Source organism: Haliotis rubra, unplaced genomic scaffold (genome assembly GCF_003918875.1).
Source record: "Haliotis rubra isolate DU_JTF1 unplaced genomic scaffold, ASM391887v1 Scf836, whole genome shotgun sequence".
In the NCBI taxonomy this organism is placed as follows: Eukaryota; Metazoa; Mollusca; class Gastropoda; order Lepetellida; family Haliotidae; genus Haliotis; species Haliotis rubra.
The window spans coordinates 209,041-236,171 of record NW_025767564.1 but is presented as its reverse complement, the minus strand read 5'-3'; the positions used below and the strand labels follow the sequence as shown (position 1 = coordinate 236,171).

General features: G+C 42.3%; 1 protein-coding gene across 5 annotated transcripts in view; it reads left to right on the top strand.

Moving 5' to 3' along the window:
* LOC124262398 (small conductance calcium-activated potassium channel protein 2-like) overlaps positions 1–27,131 on the top strand; it is a 297,321-nt gene that overhangs the window by 136,511 nt on the left and 133,679 nt on the right. For all 5 annotated transcript variants that reach the window (XR_006894577.1, XM_046696882.1, XM_046696880.1 and 2 more), the window contains 2 exons: positions 14,235–14,370; positions 18,214–18,324. Coding sequence is in view for 4 of the 5 variants with exons in the window: in XM_046696882.1 (XP_046552838.1) it covers positions 14,235–14,370; positions 18,214–18,324 (247 nt within the window). In the remaining variant the exon portion in view is untranslated. The remainder of the gene's footprint in view (positions 1–14,234; positions 14,371–18,213; positions 18,325–27,131) is intronic.

The window sequence follows — 27,131 nt, the reverse complement described above, 5'->3', positions numbered from 1 at the left end:
TCAGTAGGTTCCACAGACAGACTGACAGTGTGACTGGAAACAGCTTCAGTAGGTTCCACAGACAGACTGACAGTATGACTGGAAACAGCTTCAGTAGGTTCCACAGACAGACTGACAGTATGACTGGAAACAGCTTCAGTAGGTTCCACAGACAGACTGCCAGTATGACTGGAAACAGCTTCAGTAGGTTCCACAGACAGACTGCCAGTATGACTGGAAACAGCTTCAGTAGGTTCCACAGACAGACTGACAGTGTGACTGGAAACAGCTTCAGTAGGTTCCACAGACAGACTGACAGTGTGACTGGAAACAGCTTCAGTAGGTTCCACAGACAGACTGACAGTGTGACTGGAAACAGCTTCAGTAGGTTCCACAGACAGACTGATAGTGTGACTGGAAACAGCTTCAGTAGGTTCCACAGACAGACTGACAGTGTGTGACTGGAAACACAGTGTGACTGCTTCAGTAGGTTCCACAGACAGACTGACAGTGTGACTGGAAACAGCTTCAGTAGGTTCCACAGACAGACTGACAGTGTGACTGGAAACAGCTTCAGTAGGTTCCACAGACAGACTGACAGTGTGACTGGAAACAGCTTCAGTAGGTTCCACAGACAGACTGTGACAGTGTGACTGGAAACAGCTTCAGTAGGTTCCACAGACAGACTGACAGTGTGACTGGAAACAGCTTCAGTAGGTTCCACAGACAGACTTCAGTGTGAGGAAACAGCTTCCCACAGACAGACTGACAGTGTGACTGGAAACAGCTTCAGTAGGTTCCACAGACAGACTGACAGTGTGACTGGAAACAGCTTCAGTAGGTTCCACAGACAGACTGACAGTGTGACTGGAAACAGCTTCAGTAGGTTCCACAGACAGACTGACAGTATGACTGGAAACAGCTTCAGTAGGTTCCACAGACAGACTGACAGTATGACTGGAAACAGCTTCAGTAGGTTCCACAGACAGACTGACAGTGTGACTGGAAACAGCTTCAGTAGGTTCCACAGACAGACTGACAGTATGACTGGAAACAGCTTCAGTAGGTTCCACAGACAGACTGCCAGTATGACTTGAGAGTTGAAATTGATGAATAATAAGAAAGGTACAATACTTTATGGATAACAACTTCTTTTTTATACTATGATGCGATGTTTCGGTGTAGATTCTTATACCATTGTCAAGCAAGAGTGAAGTGACAGATGATGATGATGATTTGGAGATTTAACATGCGCCTTCCAACATATGTGTATTTCACACATGGGCAGGGCAAGCCATTTAGTGTTTGATCGAAAGAGGGTTGATTTGACCGAAAGATATGGCAACCTGAAGGGGGCATTAGTGTTGCATAATTAAATTTTTCTGAATATTGAATTTGGAAATTTGCCAGAAGTTGTAGGGGATGAACTATGGGAGGGTTTGGTTGGTATTTGTTTTGTTTACTTTAATAATAATAATAATAATAATAAGACACTTGTATTGCACATTACTCCATGCTTGATGCATGCTCGAAGCGCACAGTCACATAAAAAGAGTTCAGAGCTGTTGAAAGAGATAGGTCTTGAGATGACGTCTGAAAGACATTAGATTTGGAGATCTTCTGATTGATTCTGGGAGGCTGCTCCACGCGGATGTCGCTGCATATGGGAAGGAACGCTGGCCATATCTCACAGTCTTGATGTTGGGAATGCGACACAGAAGCTTGGACTCAGAGCGTAGGGATCAAGGGGGAGAGTAGATAGGCAGGATGTCCTGTAAGTAGCCTGGAGCGTCGCCGGACAGACACCGGTGGACTAAGCAGAGGATCTTGAAAGTAATCCTGTGCTGCACTGGAAGCCAGTGTAGATCCTTCAGGATTGGAGTGAAATGGTCTTGTTTACGGGCGAGTAACACATTCCTGGAGGCCGTATTCTGTACACGCTGGAGACCATTTATCTGCACAGCAGAGGCTCCAACAAGGAGACTGTTACAGTAGTCGATCTTTGTCATGACTATGGACATTATGAGAATGATGGCTGATTCTTTGGTCAAATATTTCCGGATGTTGCTGATGTTCCTCAACTGAAGAAAACACATCTGGGTCATTTGACTGATGTGACTGTCCATGGAGAGGTCCGAGTCCAAGATTACACCTAGGTTTTTGACACTCTCTGACACTGGTACCTCAGTATCTCCAATAACCAAGGAAGTGAGTCCTGACTTTAAACGCCTTGACTTTGGTCCAACCACAACACACTCCGTTTTTTCAGCATTCAACTTGAGCTTGTTGGTCGACATCCATTTCTGTATGTCATGGCAGCAGTTTGTCATAGCTTGAGCTGCCCGCCGTGCTTCAGATTGATTAGGCATGAAGAGTGATGCCAGCTGAGTGTCATCTGCGTATAGATGCCTGTTGATCTCATGTACCTGAATGATTGAACCAAGTGCCTTGGTGTACAGTGTGAATAGAACTGGATCCAAAACCAACCCCTGTGGCACACTGCTTGAGAGATTCACTGGAGCTGAATAGACACCATCGATATACACCGATTGATGCCGTTTCGACAGATAGGATTTGAAACAGGACCATACAGTACCCTTGAGGAAGAAGTCATCCTTGAGGCGACTGAGTAGCATCTGGTATCAAAGGCCCCGCTCAAACCTAAAAGCACCAGGAGGCCAACATTACCACTGTCAATACCACGTCTAAGGTCGTTGAGGACTTTCAATAGGGCTGTCTCCGTACTGTGTTTAGGACGGTATGCCGATTGGAAAGGCTTGTACAAATTGTGATGCTCAAGATGTTCTGCCAATCGCTTTCCGACAGCTCTCTCAATCATCTTGGAGATAAACGACAGGTTTGAGACTGGCCTCTAGCTCTGTAACTCATCCTTGTCCAGAGTGGATTTCTTCAGTAATGGTTTCACTATCGCCTTCTTGATGCTTTGTGGAACTACTCCTGACCTGAGACTTGAATTGACTTGTGAAGAATTACTGGTATGAGAATATTGATGTTACTCACTACAATCATGGTTGGTATAGGATCCAGAGCACAGGAAGTTGGTTTGGATTTCTTAATAAGAGCTAACAACTCCTTGGTTGTAAATGGAGCAAACTCTGTGAGACAGTCAGATTCGATATTAAAATCTCCAATTATTACAAGTCTTAATTGTTTGCAGACGACAGAATCCAAAAGCTTGGCAAATTCATCATGAAACATGGAAAATGTGAAGGAATTTTTTTAGAAGGTGGCGGGCGATGCAATACCAATACATTCGTGCATGTCTTTCCGTGTGTTATTTGGAATTCCAATGGTTCAAAGGATATACTACCAATGGTGATGACTTGCTTGAAGGTGATCTGTAGATACTACCTGTAGATGACAGCGATCCCTCCACCACGGCCAGGACGTGAGTGATGGTGCAGTTTATATCCAGGGGGAGACAAATCTGTTATAACTGCTTCATCTTCTTGTTGCCTGAGCCATGTCTCAGTCAGTACCATTATGTCAATGTTTCTGTTTACAATTGTATCAATGATATCTCCACACTTGTTGTGGGATGACTGCACATTCCAGAGACACATAGGTAAACAAGATTGCTGTAATTGATTGATGATGTTTGATTGGTTGAGGGTTGATTAGGGGGCGGTCCTCTAATGCCAGTGGTGACTTTGATCTGTCTTTGTTTACGCCTTCCTGACTTCTTGCCACGCCTAGTAAAGGGTTGACGTTTCTTGCTTATGTACTGATTGATGCCTTTCTTTATGGCCGATGGTGAACACCTCCAAACAAAGTAATCACTGTCAACATGTCCAGTAGATTGGCCAATCTCCAGGAGTCTTTGTCCTCTGTAAGTAAGTCTGCACATAGAGGCGCTTTGGTCAATCACACGTACCCAATGGGCTTTCCAGCTTCTATTGTCAGTGAGTGACAACTCACATCCTAACTTGCACAGAATCCAACATAAATTTGCTACGGAGTATGTTTTTCCAAGAGTTGTTAAATGTCTCATTTTTATCAAAAATGATATGATGATGATGTCATTGGGTCATGTGCACATTCTCACTGTGGTACAATATCCAGAACCCAGTGAAATCTCAAAAGAAGTGAGAGAGAGCAGATTTCAGGTCCAGCCACCTGTGAGGCTCTAACCGTGCACCACTTTTGGGTTTTGTTTTGTATTATTTTTATGTTAGTTGGTTATGTGGGATTATAAACAACCTAAAAGGCCAGTTTTTATAAGAAATATGCCTAAGACTTTGATAGTTTGGGTGTTATTTAGTGGGCTAAGGAGTGTTTGTAGTGTAAGGTTTGTGTTTGTGTCCAGTGAACTCTGGAGCACCATTCTGTGTTGTTGGTAGTGTATGTAGTGTAGTAGGATGTGTTAGGGCGTTTCTGATTTGTTGCAGTGTGTGCATTTGTCTGTTTGGTATTGTTTTATCTTATGCAGAAGGGAAATAAATATTGTGTGACCTGATTGTAATATGGTTATCGACCTGTCAATAATTGTTGGAGTAGTTATATAATGGGGGTTCTGGACCACTTCCTCTTATAGGCTTATTTCTACGTAATTCCGCTCCCAGCACCAAGTATAAATTGATGATTTTCGAGTAGAGACATCATTCGATGTACAGCCGAGCTCGCCATCCTAGACCCATTTTCGCTAGGGCAACCCATTTTTTTCAGCAACCACTGACTGGACCTCGACATACCGAGTGGAGTTTCCTTTATAGGGTGTCTTAGAAACTCCCAGCACGTCCAGGTCTAATCAGTGGTTTATGCGCGTGTGTCCATATGCGTAAGTCGTGACAACATCGACGCGATCCACCATTTGGTATCCATGGGCGACAGTGACGTCTTGTTGAGGGTGGTGCCATAGATGGTGTGTTTATCGCTTCTCAACGCATTCATTCGGTGTATGAACGTTTTATTCTTGAACAGAGCTTGTTTGAAGAGGGCGTATTTGATGTGTTGTTTCACCACATATTTCTTGACCCCTTTCGCCTTTCAGATCTCGCCATTGTCGGCTTTCAGGATGGAATACATCCTGGGTCTCAATCTGACATATTCGGCGATGGGTGTGCCTGCGCATTCGTCCTTCATCTTGCCGAGGACCTTGCTTCTTGAGTCGGTTGTAGTAGAAATTGTACATGAGATGTTTGGATAAGTCGAGGATGCTCATCCCCACGTAAACGGGCCGGTTGAGCTTGATGTGGCTTTTGTTCATGTGCAGCTTGCTTCAGTTGAAGGCCGGGCTGGCGATGAGTTTTTCCTCCTGGTGCGATTGCACGAGTTTCACGTTGACCCATTTCGCAAGTTTTCCATGGTTTTGCCAAATACCGAATTGTTCATGAGTTTGTAGAGGTTTTCCTCGAAGTCACTCGTGGCTCGTTTTCTCAATTCGGTGTTTAACCGAATGTAAGGTTCCATCCAGGGTTTTTGATCGAATTTGAGCACTTGCTGTATTTTGGTCAGCTTCAAATCCAGCAACAGGTACAGCTGCAGGTTGTGATAGTGCACGACGTACTTGGTTTTGTTCATCAAGTTCGGGACGGGTTTTTTCCACGTTGGCCAGTGTGTTCTCGCCCAACAAGTCTTGCTGATAGTCGGACATCCAGTCTTGATCGACCATCAATCATTCGGGAGCCAGCGGATAACTGTTGTGCGATTCGTGCAATGCTTCGGGGTACTCCAAATCCACTTCGAACAGGTAGCCTATCTCGAAGTTGTCGGGGATGGTCATAATGTTCTTCGGATTAAATGTTTTGATATTAACCCACTTGAATCCGCCCGTAGGTAGAGACTGACTCATAGCCCAGCCGTACAGGTTGTTGGCGTCGAGATAGAGGAGATGATTGGTGGGCTTGTTCGAGTCATAGTTTTTCACCTATGGGTTGTTGGTTTTAGCGTACCGTTTGGAGACCATGGAAATCCCGCCCTGCATGCCTTTCTCGACGAACAGGTGCATGTCGTAATCAGTTAGGAGTTCTAGTTTGACTCCGGTTTTCTTCAGCAGCGCATCCCAAGAGAGACCGGGGCTGGTGTAGTACCACGCGGGGTTGAGTTGATACTGTTTCAAACACGTTTTTCTGAACGTCTCGAACACGTCGGCCAGCAGCAGCTCGTCTGTTTTCAAGTACAGGTCGTGGTAGTCGCCCAGATTCTTGCAGCCCAGTTTTTCCCACACGTTCTGGGCGTGGTCGTAATCATCCTGGGAGATACTGGATTCTGTTAAGTTGCTGTAAAATTGGTCGATGGGAGGCAGTTGGGTCTCGTCAAACTTAGACCAATCGTCGATGTACTCGAACGGGTACACGCCCTTTTTGAGCAACAGAGGTTGAGTCGCTTCATCGGTGTATCGATGGGTGATGGTGAAGGTATCGTTGGCCTTAACCAAACTGTCGAGCGATGACAGGAGGAACTGAGCGCTATCGATAAATCTCAGACCGTTGAGCGAGAACGAGATATATTTCTCCATGTTGTTGGGGATACACTTGATATTGCCGCCGACCTTCGAGATGGCCTTCATGATCAGGGGGCATCGTACCCTCTCAAATTGTGGAAGACCACGGGGATGTTGATTTTTTGAGGTTCGATTTTAAGTTTTAAGTTACACGCGTTGTGAGCGGCGCCTCCTCGGTATTGACCAGTGACATGACAATGATCTCTCACTGAATCAGGGGTCCCCGGCATATGTGGCAATTCTTAGCCTTCTTATGAGCGAGGTCATCCTTCGACGTCATGGGCATGAGAGCAGGATCTGACAACTCTTCCCTGATTTTTCTCTCATCGCGTTGTAACAACGTAAGAAACGTTTCGACCGCGCCAAGACCTCTGTAGATGACGGGAGCGTTCGTTCATCCATTGCATTGGACGACCACATACCCAAACCCGCAGGCTTGGTGTTCTTGGGTTTTGTATGTAAAACTTTGCTCAGTCGTGTTGGGTGCGTCGTGGTCAACCCGTTTGATGAGGGCTTCGGAAGTCGGCGTAGATGATGTAGGGCACGGGCATTTGATGTTTGTGGTTGATGAATTTCAAGATGTTGTTTTTTTCATTAGGCATGTCGATTCTGATCGCCGTCTCTCCAACACCTCGGCAATCCTCCCGGTGCAGGCATCATTCACAGAAATGTTTCTTCTTCTCTGTGTGTTGATTGATCGTACAAGAGCCGGCTCAGACTTTTAATCGCCGTGTAGTGGTACTGGCCGTCTTTTTCGATGAGGAATAAATTGATTCTGCGCACGGTTTTATCACTCACAGGGCTTATCCTGTGCACAATAACCCTATTGCCTTCGTGGCCGAAGACGTTGATAGCCAAAGGGTTTTGTTTTTCCACTCGAGCGATTTGGGAGATGGGGGTAGGCATGTCTATACCCGAAAAGTCGAGGCCAGATTCCTCGATGGAGGGATAGCTGGAAAGTCTATCAGGATGATGGGTCGCAGGATACACGGCGGCTATTACCGCCACCGGTAAACAATCATCGCCTTTATTTTTAGGGTTAGCGATAGCCTTTTTTATTCTTAAAGTACAGAGGCAAGTCTATGTAGGATCTGCCTTTGAACGGCATGTAGTTCGCTATGTCGAGATGAACGATGTTGACGGTATCCACCACCCATCCAGAGCCCATGTGGGTGCATTTCTCCAACGATTCTTGTATTTTTTGTAACGACGCGTCGATGGAGGATTCTTTCGATTCTGGTTGAGTTAGGACTTCCTGTTTGCCTCGATGGACTCGGTACTGCCGTCCGTCTGAGGTTTTTGGAGCGTCGTTTTGATCGTCAGTTGGTATTTGATGCTTTTCAAATCGTTTAATTCTTCATGAAGTTTACTGTCGATGAAGGGTTTGATTTTATCGGTATCGATATTAGAATCGATCACCATTTTCCAACCTCGGAGATACTTACCCACGGCGTGCTCCATCGGCACGAATCGCAGTTTGACTGGCTCGGTGTCTTCCAGGAGTTCGATCAGCTTGGCTTTCTTCATGCGAGAATAACCAATCAATCCACGTTCTTTAGCTCGGAGTTTGAGTTCTCGTACAGTTGGAGGCTTGTCATAGTTCATGTCGAGCAAGGTGAGCAATTCGTCTTTCCTCATGCGAGAATAACCAGTCACACCACGCTCCTTAGCCAACGCTTTCAGTTCACTAACAGTAGCCATGTTGTATACCCTATGAATGTTGTTTCTCTAATTGGGTGTATACCATATGAATGTCAAATGTACAGGTTACACACCACCAAATGTTTTCCCATAGACTTCTATAGTAACCTTATATTTTTTTTTTAAATATCCAGGCTATCAACAGCCATTCCATGTACATATGGGTACACTCTGGCCTTTAAACTACCATAAAACAAAATATCAGGCCAACTTGTCTGGCTCGTTTTGCGAGCACAGGAAGCGGAACACATCAACCCCAGTTCCGCACCAAATGTCACCTACTGGAAAATATCTGTACACACAATAACCATAAGTGATGGTGATAAAAATGACAGCACTAAATACTTAAAATTGTGGTCAGTTTTAATTACTGGTTGGAAGTGCTTTTAAAAAACAAACATCTTACACTATTTCATCCAATCGCAGCTGTCACATGTCTCTGTCTCTCTTCACTTGTTTACATACGGCTCTCGCGCAGGGAGCATGATTAAGTGTAGTGGAACCTCTAATAGGGTGTTCAATGATGATGGGAGTTAACTCTGTCAGTCTTCTCTGAAATGAAGCGCGTGTAAAATCTTTTAAATGTTAATCTTCCTGAGTCTCCTACATTCGCTGATAAAATCTGTCTGCCTTTTATTGATAGGTTTCATTCTTACTTTGTCAGCCCCATGGGCTTTGCACAAGCCATAATGACCTTTGACTCCTATGCCGCATATTTTGCACGCGTAATTGGCATGACCCCTTCTCGCACATTGGGCATGTATGTGACAATATTCAGTCATACCGTGTTTTCCGCATTGCATGGGCTTGCCCAGCAATACCCACTTACAACAATAAGTTCCCAAGGGCCACATGTATACCTTATGAAAGTCAAATGTCTAAATGAATGTTACTGTATGCGGAAGGGGTCCGGAGGTTTGGCTGTGAAAATGGGTTTAGGCGTTTTTGTCTTCTTCTCATCTGTCGAATGCTCTGTCGGTCGGTGGCATGCTGTGCTTCCAGGTCTTGTGGGCGACCTTCCAGAGAAACACGGCGGCTAGCTAAAGGTAGGTTCACTTTTGGGCCAATTCTAGCATCTGCCGCACCTTCTGGATATCCAGACGGGTCTCTTCTTGCTCCTCCTCTATTTCCTTCCGGAGTTCTTCCTCCTCCTCCTCGTCTGGATATCCAGAAGGTGCCCCAAATCGGCCCCAAAGTGGACCTACCTTTCGCTAGCTACGCTGACTTCGAAGCCCTCATCAAACGGGTTGACCACGATGCGCCCAACACGACTGAGCAAAGTTTTACATACAAAACCCAAGAACACCAAGCCTGCGGGTTTGGGTATGTGGTCGTCCAATGCAATGGGCGAACGAACGCTCCCGTCATCTACAGAGGTCTTGGCGCGGTCGAAACGTTTCTTACATTGTTACAACGCGATGAGAGAAAAATCAGGGAAGAGTTGTCAGATCCTGCTCTCATGCCCATGACGTCGAAGGATGACCTCGCTCATAAGAAGGCTAAGAATTGCCACGTATGCCGGGGACCCCTGAACGGCGATTCAGTGAGAGATCAGTGAGAACTTAAAACTTAAAATCAAACCTAAAAAAATCAACATCCCCTTGGTCTTCCACAATTTGAGAGGGTACGATGCCCACCTGATCATGCAGGCCATCTCGAAGGTCGGTGGCGATATCAAGTGTATCCCCAACAACATGGAGAAATATATTTCCTTCTCGCTCAACGGTCTGAGATTTATCGATAGCGCTCAGTTCCTCCTGTCATCGCTTGACAGTTTGGTTAAGGCCATCGATACCTTCACCATCACCCATTGATACACCATTGAAGCGACTCAACCTCTGCTGCTCAAAAAGGGCGTATACCCGTTCGAGTACATGGACGATTGGTCTAAGTTTGACGAGACCCAACTGCCTCCCATCGACCGATTTTACAGCAACTTAACCGAATCCAATATCTCCCAGGACGATTATGACCACGCCCAGAACGTGTGGGAAAAACTGGGCTGCAAGAATCTGGGCGACTACCACGACCTGTACTTGAAAACAGACGAGCTGCTGCTGGCCGACGTGTTCAAGACGTTCAGAAAAACGTGTTTGAAACAGTATCAACTCAACCCCGCGTGGTACTACACCAGCCCCGGTCTCTCTTGGGATGCGCTGCTGAAGAAAACCGGAGTCAAACTAGAACTCCTAACTGATTATGACATGCACCTGTTCGTCGAGAAAGGCATGCAGGGCGGGATTTCCATGGTCTCCAAATGGTACGCGAAAGCCAACAACCCATAGGTGAAAAACTATGACTCGAACAAGCCCACCAATCATCTCCTCTATCTTGACGCCAACAACCTGTACGGCTGGGCTATGAGTCAGTCTCTACCTACGGGCGGATTCAAGTGGGTTAATAACAAAAAATTTAATCCGAAGAACATTATGACCATCCCCGACAACTTCGAGATAGGCTACCTGTTCGAAGTGGATTTGGAGTACCCCGAAGCATTGCACGAATCGCACAACAGTTATCCGCTGGCTCCCGAACGATTGATGGTCAAATCGAGACTGGATGTCCGACTATCAGCGAGACTTGTTAGGCGAGAACACACTGGCCAACGTGGAAAAACTAGTCTTGAACTTGATGAACAAAACCAAGACGTCGTGCACTATCGCAACCTGCAGTTGTACCTGTCGCTGGGTATGAAGCTGACCAAAATACACCGAGTGCTCAAATTCAATCAAAAACCCTGGATGGAACCTTACATTTGGTTAAATACCGAATTGAGAAAACGAGCCACGAGCGACTTCGAGAAAAACCTCTACAAACTCATGAACAATTCGGTATTTGGCAAAACCATGGAAAACTTGCGAAAAAGAGTCAACGTGAAACTCGTGCGATCGCACCAGGAGGAAAAACTCATCGCCAGCCCGGCCTTCAACCGAAGCAAGCTGCACATGAACAAAAGCCACATCAAGCTCAACCGGCCCGTCTACGTGGGGATGAGCATCCTCGACTTATCCAAACATCTCATGTACAATTTCTACTACAACCGACTCAAGAAGCAATACGGTGATCGATGCGAGCTGCTGTACACGGACATGGATTCCTTGTTGTTGAATATACGTACCGAGGACGTGTACGAGGACATGGCAAAACACATCGATTTGTACGACACCAGGGATTACCCCCCAGACCACGACCTACACAGCACGACCAATAACAAGGTCCTCGGCAAGATGAAGGACGAATGCGCAGACACACCCATCGCCGAATGCATCAGATTGAGACCCAGTATGTATTCCATCCTGAAAGCCAACAATGGCGAGATCCAAAAGGCGAAAGGGGTCAAGAAATACGTGGTGAAACAACACATCAAATACGCCCTCTTCAAACAAGCTCTGTTCAAGAATAAAACGTTCATACACCGAATGAATGCGTTGAGAAGCGATAAACACACCATCTATGGCACCACCCTCAACAAGACGTCGCTGTCGCCCATGGATACCAAACGGTGGATCGCCGTCGATGGTGTCATGACTTACGCATATGGACACACGCGCATAAACCACTGATTAGACCTGGACGTGCTGGGAGTTTCTAAGACACCCTATAAAGGAAACTCCACTCGGTATGTCGAGGTCCAGTCAGTGGTTGCTGAAAAAAATGGGTTGCCCTAGCGAAAATGGGTCTAGGATGGCGAGCTCGGCTGTACATCGAATGATGTCTCTGCTCGAAAATCATCAATTTATACTTGGTGCTGGGAGCGGAATTACGTAGAAATAAGCCTATAAGAGGAAGTGGTCCAGAACCCCCATTATATAACTACTGTTGGATTTATGGTAGTGTTTTAGTTTTTTGAGTGATTTTCTTAAATAGATGTTTCAGTTTCAATTTTTATATTTACTGTGCCACTTTCGGAAGATTTTTTGTGTATTGAAAACGTTAACGTCTGAGAGTTTAAGTGCCGCTTTGGCTGCATGGTCGGCATATTCGTTGCCAAACACACTAACATGGGAAGGGATCCATATGAACTCTACCTTTTTACCTAAGGTGTGTAGATCCTGAGTGGTTTTTAGTGTCTTGTTTATTAGTTTAGGTTGGTTTATGGTGTTTTAGGTTTTTTTATTGTTTGGAGCCCACTCAGTGAGTCTCTTTAAAATGTTATTGTGTTGCAAGATAGAAGTTATATTCTTTGAATGAATAACAGTAACTATTACCAGCTTCATGTAGCAGATATGTTCATATGCCCATTTGGTAATTGGAGCCAGTCTAAATGAGTTGTCCCTTGCTAGACTGTTAACATAAGTCATACAATGTTGTTTCCTTTTCTGTTCATGCTGAAATGAAATGGTAGATGAACATGAAAGATAGTGAAACACATGTTCCATAAATGAATGATGGCAAGCAAATGCATCAAACCCTGTGGTAATATGGACAGATATTTTTATACCAAGTGCTTTTACCGATAGGGAGGGTAAGTAATGATGGGGGTCACAAACTGGATGATTCGGACTGTCTTCTAAGCTTTTATCCTACCTCATGTCCATCTCTGATTGGTTCATGTGACCTTGAACAAATTACCATGTATGCCCAGTGCCGTATACCACCACTAAATCTTTACGAGGGAGAATAAGTCATTATACCCTGCCCCATGGAAAAAAGCATGCATCCACGTCAGTCAGTGAACCATGAACCAGTGGTTCAGATCAACTAGTCAGTACCATGTTAGTATAATATATAATTGAATTTCAGTTTGATTTAATATTATATTTACATAATGAGCGATTTAAACATTCGATAAGATAAATTTGTTGTAGCATTATGATTCGGGGTATACAGGGTTTTATGCATCCCTCGTTAGGATAAAACCTAACACAGGATGGATAAAACCCTGTATACCCTTGCTTAATAAAACTTATATCATTGCCTGTTCTCTTGCCATCGACCATGCATTAATAGAATGAACAGTTTAACATTGATACACATCTAGAGAGTTTAGACAAAAAACAATTGATCTTGTATATCAAGGCAATACCTCTGTTAGAAATGTTTTTGTGTTTAGTTTTAGTATTCTTTCTACCATTACAAAACTGTGTGATATCTTCAAAAATGATCTATGCAGACTAAGTATTTGCCCATAGGTAATATCAAAATACCTCATCATTTTACCTGTGGGCACCAGCACCCTCTTAACTGCATATTCCCACATTTTGGTAGTTTGAGGAAATAGACACTCCCTTGTAATTTGGTTGAGGACAGTGTACATTCAGAAGTGAATGACGTGAGAAGGCAATGTATCTTCATATTTAAGGCTGAATAGAGAAAAGCAATATTGGTTGTCAGGCAATGGCTTTTGCCAAAATGGTGTGGATAGGTGGACATTTTTTTTTCTAAAAGCTTGGAAAGGTCCTAACTACAAAGAGAATTCCTTGATAAGTACAAAACTGATCATGAAATACATGTGTTGCTTTTAGTATCAAACAGATCACCTATAGATAGGGGAGAAAACATGGGAACAGTTGATTGCAATGTCTGGCTGTTTTACGAGGCAAAGACACATCTTTTCTTAATCTCTCAGTCCTAAACATTGTCTGGTATTTAGTTCACAAATACCATTAAATGTGTATATCATTGTGTCTGTAGATGTTGAATCCCAAATTTCAAATTGTCATTGAAGAAATTAGCGATCAACATAACAAGCTAAAAAGTCATACTACCACCATACTTCCAAGTAGTGTGCATGCAAAAGTCATACTAACACCCTACTTCCAAGTAGCGTGCATGCAAAAGTCATACTAACACCCTACTTCCAAGTAGTGTGCATGCAAAAGGAAGTAACAACACACTATATTAGATCTCATAGTTTTGCAGCATTTCACAGCTGGGGGAGTGTGTTCGAAATGCGGGATGTTATCAATTGTCATATTTTAAAGTGGAATAAAAATAAAATGTGTGAGGGACTTTATGATCATGGGGCAGTGCCTGAGAACCATAACTATATTTTAGGCTAACAGGGCATGTGATAAGGAAGACCATGTCTTCTTGAATTTATGTCAGAATTCCATAAGAGGAACTAACATTTTTCTTGATTTCATTGCAGGCACCATGATGACAATCATGCCAATATTTTGAACTCCATGTGGATGATTGCAATCACCTTCCTTTCCATCGGTTATGGAGACATTGTTCCCAATACTTACTGTGGACGGGGAATTGCCATAGCAACTGGTGTCATGGTAAGTTTACTTATCACTCTTTAGCTTAGGGACACGTCTTTCGATATCTAGTCTGTAAGTTGCCCCTTAGAAAGGTTCTGCTTCATATGTTTTCTGAATTTGACCTCTACTATCAATATATTCGTGTTACACTTCTATAATATATCCTGTTAATCAAGTACAAGAGTTGCTCAACAAAAAATAATTCTAAGGCTAAGTTCACTCAACATAACTTACATAGGGAATGAGTTAACACAGTGTGATAACTTGTGTCACAAACAAATCCTTACCAAGGTTTAGCTGACTAATTCTTGCTTAATAAAACTCTTTTAAAATACATGTTAGTGCAGTGCAGTATTTGATTTTCTTTCCTTTGTAATTTTATTGATTTGTATTAAATGTTATGTTATTACAGTCTAGTTATGGCAGATGTTTGTCAATGTAATGATAGAGTTTTGACCAAGATCTAAAATTGGGATGATAATGTTTCAGTTTGACTTTGCCTCTTGTCAGTTTGGTTTATCTGGACCTAATCTATCTCTGTTCTATACCTGCTCTAACCCCCCAAAACTTTAAGTTCTTTTTCACAAAGCACACATTTCTTGTCCTGCTACATTATGTTTTCCTTCTTCATTGTGATCATAAAATCCATGCCACAATATGATTCTTCTATATTAGTCCCATGGAACATCTGTTTTCACAGTTGTGTTTTTATATGCTCTTTGTTTATGGAAATTCGGCATGTTCCTTGCAAAGAAGTTACTATACACACGGAAAAAAGTATTGTAACACCCCATATTTTTCATTATATCAGTGTTAATATAAACAATAGCAAAGGAACTTATCCCAATAATAATAATAATAATGTAGTATTGTATAGCGCTAGATTTCATGAAAAAACATATGCTCAAAGCGCAACATGAAATAGAATATAATACATTATAAAAGACTGGATATTAGGAGGTAAAAGTCAACACTAGTGAGTCTCTGTACAGATTGGTATTTAGGCATAGTAGATGCTGAGGAGGTGAGTTTTCAGCTGTAACTTAAAATTGACACAGGACTTGATTCCTCTCATTTCTAAGGGAAGGTCATTCGAGAGCATCGGGGCATCAGCTCTGAATGCTTTTTGTCCATATCCTTTAGTCTGTAAGGTGGGACCTTCAGGAGATGTTGTCTCCCAGAGCAAAGATTTCTTGCTGGCCGATGTTCACACAGGAGTTTGCTGAGGTATGGTGGAGATGTGCCCTCACAGCACCTACACATCAAGCAGAGTATCTTGTACTTGATCCTGAACTCTTCAGGAAGCCAGTAAAGGGCCTTGAGGACAAGTGATGTAGCTTATCCTTGAAGCATGTGTAACAATCCTGGCAGCGGTGTTTTGTATTGTTTGCAGTTTCTTTAATGAAGATTTGGATATAGCCCAAAGGAGACTATTGCCAACATTTAGTCAAGATAGGAGAAGTGATTGCATAGCATAATGCTTTTTGGGGCATCAACAGTGAGACAGTTCCGGTCAGTGATGGACCTGCATAGGTTGTTCACATGATCTTCCATGGACAGATTTGAGTTAATCACAATGCCAAAGCTTCTGACACATGGCATGAAATCTATTTGTGAATGACAGATTGACAAACCAATCTCGTCTATAGATTGGAGCTGTTGTTTCATGCCTAGAAACATGGCCTCTGTTTTCTCGGCATTCAATTTGAGCATCCTGTTCATCATCCAACTATGTATATCAGATGTACAGGCTGTGATGTCATAAAGAACGGATGATGTCATTTCAGGTTTGAAAGTCCTGAACATTTGGGTGTCGTCTGCATAGGAGTGTTCATTGACATCATATTGTTGTACCACCTGATCAATGCTGTTGATGTAGAGAACAAAAAGTACTGGGCCTTGCAGAACACCGGATAATGGACTTAACTTGTGATCACTGATTACTGGTATCAGCATGAAAGATAACATGAAAACAAGCTTAAAGCTGTACCTCCTAGCATTATTTCATGTGCAAGCACTTGCTGCAACATTTTGTGATCTACAGTGTCAAATGCTGCTGATAACTCAAGGAGGACCAGGGCTCCAACTTTACCTTTGTCAATGCCAGATCTGAAGATATCAACAACACTGAGGATTGCTGTCTCCGTACTGTGGTTCACTCTGTAAACCGGCTGGAATTCATTCTGTAAGCATTGGAGTCAAGATGAGACTTCAGCCTGATGTTCACTGCTTGTTCAATAATCTTGGAGATGAATGTGATGTTTGACACTGGCCTGTAATTCTTCATTTTCTCAGGGTCAAGGTTAGGTTTCTTTAGGAGTGGATGGATTACGGCCCGTTTCAGATCATCTGGGAACACACCTGTAGCCAGACAGCAGTTCACCAGAGCTGTGAATATGGGCCAGAGGACATCCAATATCTTCAGAAGAAAAGTTGTTGGTACCAGATAAACAGAGCAACTAGTCTTCTTCATCTGGTTGATTATTGCAGCTACCTCCAATTCCGTGAATGACTCCAGTGTAAGCAGAGGTTCACAGTCAGGAGTAGGGGAAATATCAACAGAGTTACTCCCTGAAGGAATCCGCCAAGACCTTCTTATTTATCCAAACCTCGATTTAACGTACTGTCTAGATAAATTGACCCTCCAGGAATAATTAACTGGCAAACCTAAATGATTAAAGAACGAAAAAATGTAGAAGCAAACACTGCCAAAAATTGACCCATTTTGTAGTGCTGATAACTCCAGTCATATGACATTTGCCAGTGTGGTTGTTTCAAAAGTTGCTGGCATACAATCCACAAGATATCACATAAGTATCAATAACTGTGAACAATGTCAAATCTAATGTAACCTCCGCCAATAGTGATAACATCCCTGAGCCTCCTTATCACTGACAATATCAAACGTTAAATTTGATGTAGGGGTGTCACATTTAATTCCTGATGCAGGGCTTGTTCCTGTGTATTGTGTATTGTATGTGAAGTAGCATGTGTATATCTATATCTAGAATATTCTGTCTGTTGCTGGTCAGTTGCCAGTTACATCACAGGTGTTGAGAATGTCATCACGATACCTCCATGTCAGAATGTTGAAAGATAATGTACCACCTGTGAAATACATATGATAGATCTACCTCACTTTCATGGTTAATCATAGGCTCATATTGATATGTACATATATGTGTAAAGTCATTTCATCAGAATTATCAGATGGAGAATGCTAGTTAGCTACAAGATACTATACTGAGTCAGCTCTCTGCTATGATGTCAGATCACGTGATGGCACCTCTGCTCATTAGCTCTTGATAGTTTCCTGAACATGAGCTGTTGTTAAACAGTTTTGACTACAAATGTTGACTTTAGAAACAAATGTCTTCATCAAGGTATTTGTTTTTATATGCTTTAGAAAGGATTTCATTTAAGATTTGGTCTGTATAGCTCCTTCCAATGGTCCATGAGATTTTGACCATAGTAACCCATACACTAACCTTACCATGCTTTTGGATATCTGCTCTCATGTGACTAATAAAGATGAATTTGACATGACTATTTCTATAAAGATGACTGCAGTGTGATTTTAAAATTTAATTTGAGCTGCAAGGTTTTTATAAAGATGACTGCAGTGAACGGGATATTTATCTGAGACAAATTACTAGAGAAAATTCAAGGTTGTTGTAGGCATTGATGCCAAAAAGAGTGTTTTCTTTGTATCTGCACCTAGTCCGTATGGGTCTTTTATGTGTTATTCAATGTTTCATCGATTTCCTATGAGCTACAGACACTGTGGCCCTGTTTTTTACTTCCATGATCTCTTTTACATTTTCAGAGTATTCAAAACCAAACTATTCTTCTCTTATTTAGGGTGCTGGATGCACAGCACTTGTCGTTGCTGTCATTGCAAGAAAGCTTGAACTGAGCCGAGCAGAGAAACATGTTCATAATTTCATGATGGATACTCAGCTTACAAAGAGGGTAAGATACTTTCATAAAAACCTAGAAAAGTGATTTTGTTTTCCTGCTAATAACTTTTGTATTTACTGATTGTTTTTGATAACCAACTCACCTAATCATACTGAAGGTCAAGGGTATACATTTGTGCTCACAAATCTGAAAATATATTCTGGGATTCAATCCCAGATTCACATTTTGTTTACATACTTTGGCATGCAGCTATGCACAACACTTCAGACAAGTGGACTAGATGTGATCACCTACAAAACTTATCATCCTGAGGTTTGTTACTGACACCAAAGATCTGCAGTCCTGATTAACTTGCCAAACTGTCCCTTCTGGAAGAAGTCAAGTGTCATCATCCACCAGATGCTGGGTGAAGACTAACTACATAAGCTGATAAAATCGTCCATTTCATAGTGTATCTTTGACAAGTAAGATAATCAAGTTTGAGTTCAAATTTCCTAAACATACTCTCAAGAAAGATCTGATCCCCCACACGGGTACAATGTGTGAAGCCCATTTCTGGTGTCCCTTGCGGTGATATTGCTGGAATATTGCTAAAAGCGGTGAAAAACCACATTCACTCACTCACTCAAGAAAGAAAGAAAGAAAGATCCACTTCCATATTCCCTGGAGTGAAATCTGCCCAGTCTTGCCTTGGATACACGTTTGATTTTCAATATGGCCACCGTTACAGCTGTATTGGACATGTGTGATGTTTCATTACATTTTTCTCTGCCCTTTCTTCAAACATCATCTGAAAACTTATATCCCAAACCATTATGTTACCATACCATCATATCCCAAAAACCCAATGTTTTAAGATTTAACGAATTGTTTAACTGTAAACGAATTAGTGTTTTAAAAAAACTGTGTATATTTTGTAGTACTATCATGAAAACTGTACAATCTTCCTTGTAAACTATCCCGCCATCCCATGTATTCTCAACTGTATATTGTGCCTCTTATGCCAAGTATCCTGGCCTGAGCGTAAGATAAGTTCTGTTCTGTTCTGGAAAAGCTCTAAGGTTTAGGGCTAGTTTTTGATGTATTGTTTGTCCCTTGCTCAGTGAAGATTCATTATCTTATGAACTCACACAAACCAAATGTCATAAAACATAATAAACATTGATGTGTTGTATGCTGACCATGTTGGATGTTACATACACAACCCCTTAATGGTGCACTGTTAATAAACAGGCCAGTTTAATGACTGCAAATGGAAGAACAACAGGATGTAGTACAGGATGTCCCCATACTGATAATGACCGGACCAGTTTAACCAGAGGTGAAACAAAGGTTGGTCTGTAAACATGTAAACACTCAGTCAGCCCCTGTAGTTTCCAGCCTACCCCAATCTTTGCCACCTGTGGCATGCTGCTAGGGTCAGTCCTTTCACCTTGTTTTCAAAAGGCCACTTTTAATGGTATATACATGTACTTGAATTCTCCTTTCTGTTATTATCTATCAATAACAAGGACAGATTTTAGTCTGTTACAGAGAGGGTTTGGGTGATCCTGGCACAGTCAGGCTAGTAAGGCTCATCATCAGCTCAGGGCCCTTGCCCACTCTACGCACAGCCCAGACAGCGAATGGGACTTCTCCCAGGAAGCGGTGCCTACTCAAACCCACCAAGAACTTTCCGGAGAATATGAAGGCTCCCCAAAACTGCAGCCTTCTGCATTACCCAGAGTGTCAGAAGGGCTGTACTCCCAGTGGAGAACCAGGGCACTCTCCTGATCTGCACCAAGAGGATTATCCAACAAACACATATCAGACGATGTTTCACTCAATATCAACAAACTTGAGCTCTGCATTCATGAAATCAAATCGTGAATGATCTCCAACTATTTGATGTTGAATGAGGAGAAGACAGAGTTATGAACAATCAAGTATTTTGTCTGTAATTATTAGTAAACTTACCTCTGGGTTGTGATAACCTTTTCCTCTGTCACTTGGTGATGTGTGTTACAGACTCCCTTAGATAAAAATTTAAAGAAAACTAAGGGAAGTAATCCTTACCCCGATACTGTGCGATTATCTCCCTTAATTGCTCTTCTAATAATGCTAACAGCTAAGACTTCATATTTTCCCTGTCGTAGGTTCTGTGAAAAAACATACAGTGGGGAGGTAAGAAATTGTATTTCTGGGTGGGTATACCGTGTACAACCCAGAGGTAAGTTTACTAATAATAACAGACAATATACTTGATTGTTCGTAATTATAGGCATAAACATTCCCTCTGGGTTGTGATAGCCAGAATCCCACATGAGGTTGGTGGGTATTTCAGGAGCTACACATCCAGAGAGAATGATTATACCTAATATTAATGAACAAATCCACAACTATTAGGAAATCTCTAGGTGAGATAGGAAAGATTCTTGTAAGTGATGTTGTTATTCAGGGTTATGAACCAAAAATATATAAAATATTCCATTTTCGGTTGTTATGACATCATTTCCTGTACTTTTTGACGTCACTTCTGGTTAAATTACTACATTTTCAGCTTAGTGACGTCACTTCCGTTCATAATGACGCCACTTCCGGTTAAAATGACGTCATTTCCGGTTAATTTAGGGGGAGAAATTAACTTATTCCTGTAACATCATTGCTCACTATCTAGAAGAAATAGTGCGTGAAAACATAACTCGATTAAACCCAAACCATCACCAGCAGGGACGGGATATTAGTACCGGAATCCTTCACCAGATCAGATAACCTCCACCACTATCTCACCTCCTAATAGTACTTTATTCCACCAAAGTTGTTCCTTGAAGAACTTGAGTTCAATTCAAATCTCACACACCACACCACCCTCTTTTTTTTATTTTTTAGAAGGGTCAAGCCTGAGAGATCTGTTAAGTCGCAACGAGAGGTCTGAGTGTATGGAGACCATCTAAGCTGGAATGATGTCCCTGCGATAGGCTTTAATGAAGCTGATGAGCAATCACCACGGCGGGAGAAGCCAAGATTTGAACCGTGGCCTCGAATATAACCATTTTGTTTCTAATTCAGTAATAGTAATAATATTAATACTGAAAAGTTTATATATCGCGAAATCCAACCACGAAGTGGATTCTCAAGCACTACAAAGTGATGTTTGAGTTAATAGTACAGTGAAAAGAGATGCGTTAAAAGATGTGATTGAACGCAATAAAGGATGGAAACAGTTTATAGGCCTATCAAAAGCCGAACATTGAAAACGAGGAGGTGGGGAACGGGTGAGAGAAGATCCCCTTCCATAGTATGACCAGAAATTATTGAGAATTTTAGGAATATGTTTAATTGGATTTCTAGTATAAACAACCTTGACCAGCTATCAAGTGCTTGGTTTTATTCAAGAGAGACAACTCTGTTAATCCTTTTTTCATTAGTTTGTGAAGAGTTATTCCCCTTTGTTTACTTGCTAGCAGACGACATTTTCAGTGATCCTCAGTATGGATGATTTAGAGAAGAGGAAGTTGATTTTAGAGTATTATAACAAGGACATGAGATCAGGTAAAGTGATTTCAAGTAGAACAGGCATCCCTTTGTCCACTGTTTATCGTGTTTTGAAAATTATTGCAAATGGATATGGCATTGAGCACCAGGGAGGCGCAGGTAGGCCCAGAAAATAGATTGTTGGTGACAGGAGGCGGCTTGGTATTCTTGTTTCTAAAAACAAACGAAGGAGTTTAGAAAACTTAAGGCTGGATATGATTGATAGAGGAACTGTGGCTGTCTGTAAGGAGACAATTAGAACTGAGCTGCATGCAATGGGTTGGCAGAAAAGTCGAGGAATTCCATCACTGATCATGAAACCTGAACAAAAGGAGCGAAGGTTGAACTGGTGCTTACAGCATAGAAATTCTAACTGGGACAATGTGATTTTCTCAGATGAAAGTTCTGTGTGGCTGTTTCCTAATACACTGAAATTCTGGACCAAACAAACTGAAAAGCCTTTGTATCAGCGCCCAAAGTACAGTCCGAAATTTAACGTGTGGGGTGGTATATCTGTGTTAGGGGCAACGCCCCCCTGTGTATTTGAAGGGAATATGAACAGTGAGCGGTACACATATATTCTCGAGGGACATTTACTTCCATCTGCTCACGTGTTCTATGGAAATTTTGGATTTTCCAGCAGGACAATGACCCAAAACATCGTTCAAAGCATTCACAGGCCTGGTTTTGGACCCAAAATATGACATTATTAGATTGGCCAAGCTATAGCCCTGGCCTAAATCCAATAGAAAATGTTTGGGGACTTATGAAAGAAAGTGTCAATAAGAAGAATCTGACAAATATTGCTGAAATGAAAGAAGAGGTGGTCCGATTTTGGGACAGCATGGACCACGACTCACTAACTTCTTTGATCAGTAGTATGCCCCGCCGCATTGAAGCCTGCATTGCTGCCCATGGTGACTTGACAAAATACTTTGAATCTGGAGTTATGTTCTGCTAATATTCACATTTAATACGTGAGTAATGAGTGAAAATTTGATTTTTTTTTTTACAATCTTTAAATTCTCAATAATTTCTGGTTGTACTGTACCACGAGCAGTAGGCTTGAATGGACGAGACTGAGCCAGTAGAGCCGTTGCCAATTGTTGATTTATATGAAGTCTTAGCTGTCAGCATTATCAGAAGACCAATTAAGGGAGATAATGGCACAGTATCGGGTTTTATCTAGGTAAGGATTACTTCCTTCGTTTTCTTTAAATTTTTATCTAGGGGAGTCTGTAACACATCACCAAGTGACGGAGGAAAAGGCTATCACAACCCAGAGGGATTGTTTATGCCTATAATTCCTTCTCTCTCCCAAACATCAGCTTATAAAGTTGAAGACTGCTTTGCCATCACCTTCACTTCGTATTGGCGACACAGACATCCTACCATCAGAAAGTGCCAGGAATCGTGGTGTCCTCCTCAATTCCAACATGTCCATTGATGCACACATCACCATCAGTAGAGCCTGCTACTGCAACATCCATAATATCAGCAAAGTCCACCACTACCTTGATACTGACACCTGTGGACTTCTGATGCACTGTCTTGTCACTTCCAAACTCGACTACTGTAATTCACTATATGCCAACCTCTCTACTAAATCACTCCAGAAACTACAAAGAATCCAAAATTCCGCTGCCAGATGTATTACCCACACTCATCGTCATGACCATATCACCCCAGTACTACAGTCTCTACACTGGCTCCACATCTCTGCAAGAATTACCTTCAAAATCCTCATTCTGACTCATGACTGCCTCTACAACGATAACTTTCCCGACTATCTCAAACAGCTCATCTCCGTATATGTACCTCAGCGAAGTCTCCGATCCTCCTCTGACTCTCTCCTCACCCAACACAGATCTCCAAACCATATGTCTGACCGAGCTTTTTCCTTTGCCAGTCCTAAACTGTGGAACTATCTTCCAAAGGAAATCAGGAACACTTCATCGAAAGAAACTTTTAAATCTCTGCTAAAGACCCATCTATTCACTGCTGCCTTTCTGTGAAAGTTATATGAACTATTTCATTCCCCAATATTGTCAAAGCACCACTGAGCATCTCTATGGTGGATATTAGGCGCTTTATAAATACATTATGTTTTACAGATTAAAGATAGTATGCAGCAGAGAGGGTTCGGGTGATCCTGGCACAGTCAACCTGGTAAGGCTCATCATCAGCTCAGGGCCCTTGCCCCCTCTACACACAGCCCAGACTGCGAATGGGACTTCTGCCAGGAAATGCTGCCTAGTCTACACCACCAAGAACTTTCCGGAGAATATGTAGACTCCCAAACACTGCAGCCTTCTGCATTACCCAGAGTGTCAGATCTCCTGATCTGCACCAAGAGATCAGGAGGTACCAAACCAAGGGCACCGAGCCTGGGTGGCCTGACGGATGCAAGTGAGACATTTCAGTGAAGTCCGCATATTTATCATGTTTTTCCTGATCTTGCCAATCACGTTGCTGTCAAAAGGGACAGAAAATTCAATGACATAAATAAATTCATTGGCTTTATCAAAAAGGACCAGATCAGGTTTGTTGGCAGGAATTCTTCTGAGGCTGTATATGGGCCTATTCCACAGAAGTTTGACAGCATCATTTTCCATGACTCCCTGGACATGTTCAGGGTCGTACCATGGATGGACCTCGGAGTCAAAGCCACAGACATGGCGGAGATGGTAGTAAAAGCAACGAGCCATGCCATCATGTAGTTTAAGATATGATGTTTGTGCCAAAGAAGGGTGTTGGACAGTCTCTGTAAATTCATTACATATTTGACATTTCATATTGATATTTTCTTTAAGAATCACATTTTGGCAATTACGAGTGGGAAGTGACTGGTCCTGAGCAGCAAAAACGGAAGCCCTCAGTTTCACATTTAAGACCAGCCGACTTCATTCAGGCGAAGGAGTCGGTTGGATTGCTATTCTGTTCCACACACTGCATGTACACACAATGCAATGGCTTCACAGAAAGCTTCTCCACAAAAGACCGACTCTTGGCAGACTTGGTGAATAACATCACCTGGTTTTCTCCCATCACTGTACCATCCAGCAGTACAACGCCAACAAAATCAACCTCAAATTTCAGATTTTGTCCAACAACCTTGGCACGCTTAAAATAGCTGTGGAATTCCTTTCATCATGAGTCTTGACATGTATCACCAGAAGATCATCCGATATGTGCACAATATAATTCTATCATGAAGAGCCTCCACATTAATCAAACCATGACCTCCAGAATTGATTGGCATATGTAAACGATTCAGAGAGGAACGAGGGTTGTGGGCTCTGCTATAAGACATGATCCCTCTGGTCAGGCAGTCAAGACTCTGGATGTCTTGTTTTGTCCAATCAACTACTCCAAAGGAATAGGAAAAAACTGGCACAGCAAAGGTATTGGTGGCTTTGATCTTGTTTCTGGCAACTTCTCCCCCTTGTAACTTGACCGATCCATCATTCACTGCATTGCCACATTTCAAGGCAAAGAATTTGTCGGAATGAGGTTCATGTGGACATCCATTCAAAGCTGAGTTGTGGGTTCAACTGGCTCATGGTGCTTGTGAATTGTAAGGCACTGGAGTTGCTCCGTCAGGTAAGCATATGTTGGCATGGCATTTTCTCAATTCCATTGATGCATGGATTTTCAGGCCATCCTGTCTCTTTATCACAGTCAAGTAGTGTGTTTTTAAGATGGTTGGACCAAGATATTGTTGGTCAGCTTCTGTGCCTCGGCATGGGGCAAGTCCCATCTCCAGTATGATTACTTTGACTACCGGAGGAATACTGACTGGGTGTGCGGAGTTGAAAGATTCTTCTTGGCTTTCTGTAACCCAGTGAAAAAACAGCTTCTACCTAGCCCTAACTAGGTGATGTATGTTTAGTTCAGGTTTTGTAAAAATTCCCTTATCTAGGCCCACCACTAAGAGGTGTATATCATCAGGCCCTTATTATTATTATGCTTTACATATTATGGTAAAAAATGCAGCAGAGAGGGTTCGGGTGATCCTGCCACAGTCAGGCTGGTAAGGCTTATCATCAGCTCAGGGCCCTTGCTCCCTCTACACGCAGACAGTGAATGGGACTTCTCAAAGGAAGCGCTGCACAGTTGAACCCACCAAGAACTTTCCGGAGAATATGTAGACTCCCCAACACTACAGCCTTCTGCAATACCCAGAGTGTCAGAAGGGCTGTTTTCCCAGTGGAGAACCTGGGAAAATCCATGCAATCGGCCTTATTATAAATGTGATTATTATTATTCCGCTGTTTTTTGTTCCAGTCATAACTCAAGAACCAATGGTCAGAATCTTTTCACAAAAATCAACAAGATGCACCTGGTCCTGAAGCCACTGCAACCTCAGCTGTCTTCCAGAGATCTGCTCTCGTTTCACAAATGCATTCTTCACTGTTTTTTAAAATCTGTTCATGATTTGTAGCCCTCAAATACATTTCAATCACCTGTACCTCAGACACAAGGTACATTTTAATGACCTGTACCTCAGACATCAGGTACATTTCAATCACCTGTACCGCAGACATCAGGTACATTTCAATCACCTGTACCGCAGACATCAGGTACATTTCAATCACCTGTACCTCAGACATCAGGTACATTTCAATCACCTGTACCTCAGACATCAGATACATTTCAATCACCTGTACCTCAAACATCAGGTACATTTCGATCACCTGTACTTCAGACATCAGGTACATTTCAATCACCTTTACCTCAGACATCAGGTACATTTCGACCAAATTTTGTATGTTCATGTAGACTATGATTGTCTGTTGTATAATCCAATTATTCAGCTAATGCCACCAAAGAGTAAGTGTTCCTGACAGTTGGAAGAATGGGTTCTTGTCCTCTAAGAACATTTTCCCTATGCCACCAAATGATATTCTAAGATCCATGAATATGACCTTTGATATAGATTGAATCCAAATCATATCACACATCCTGTTGCATCTGATATTGACTTCAACATCCTCCAAGGAAGTTTTCAACGGCTAACCTGGTATTAAGGGACCAATCGCATAAAGACCATGGAGCCTACATCACTGCTTGTGGCTATATTTCTTCTTGAACCTTTCTGCACATATCTGTGTTGTGGTGAACTGGTACCTTTGGATGATTTGGGATTTTGAAAAACAGTGAAATGCATTTTTGAAAAAAGAAAAGAAATTATACAATTGCAATGAACCAAATGTAGCCATACTCCTAATGATTTTTTGTCATTATATGGCTTATCTTTCAATATGGGGTAGCCTAGTGGTTCACTCGTCACACCGAAGACCTGGGTTCGATTCCCCACATGGGTCCAATGTGTAAAGCCCATT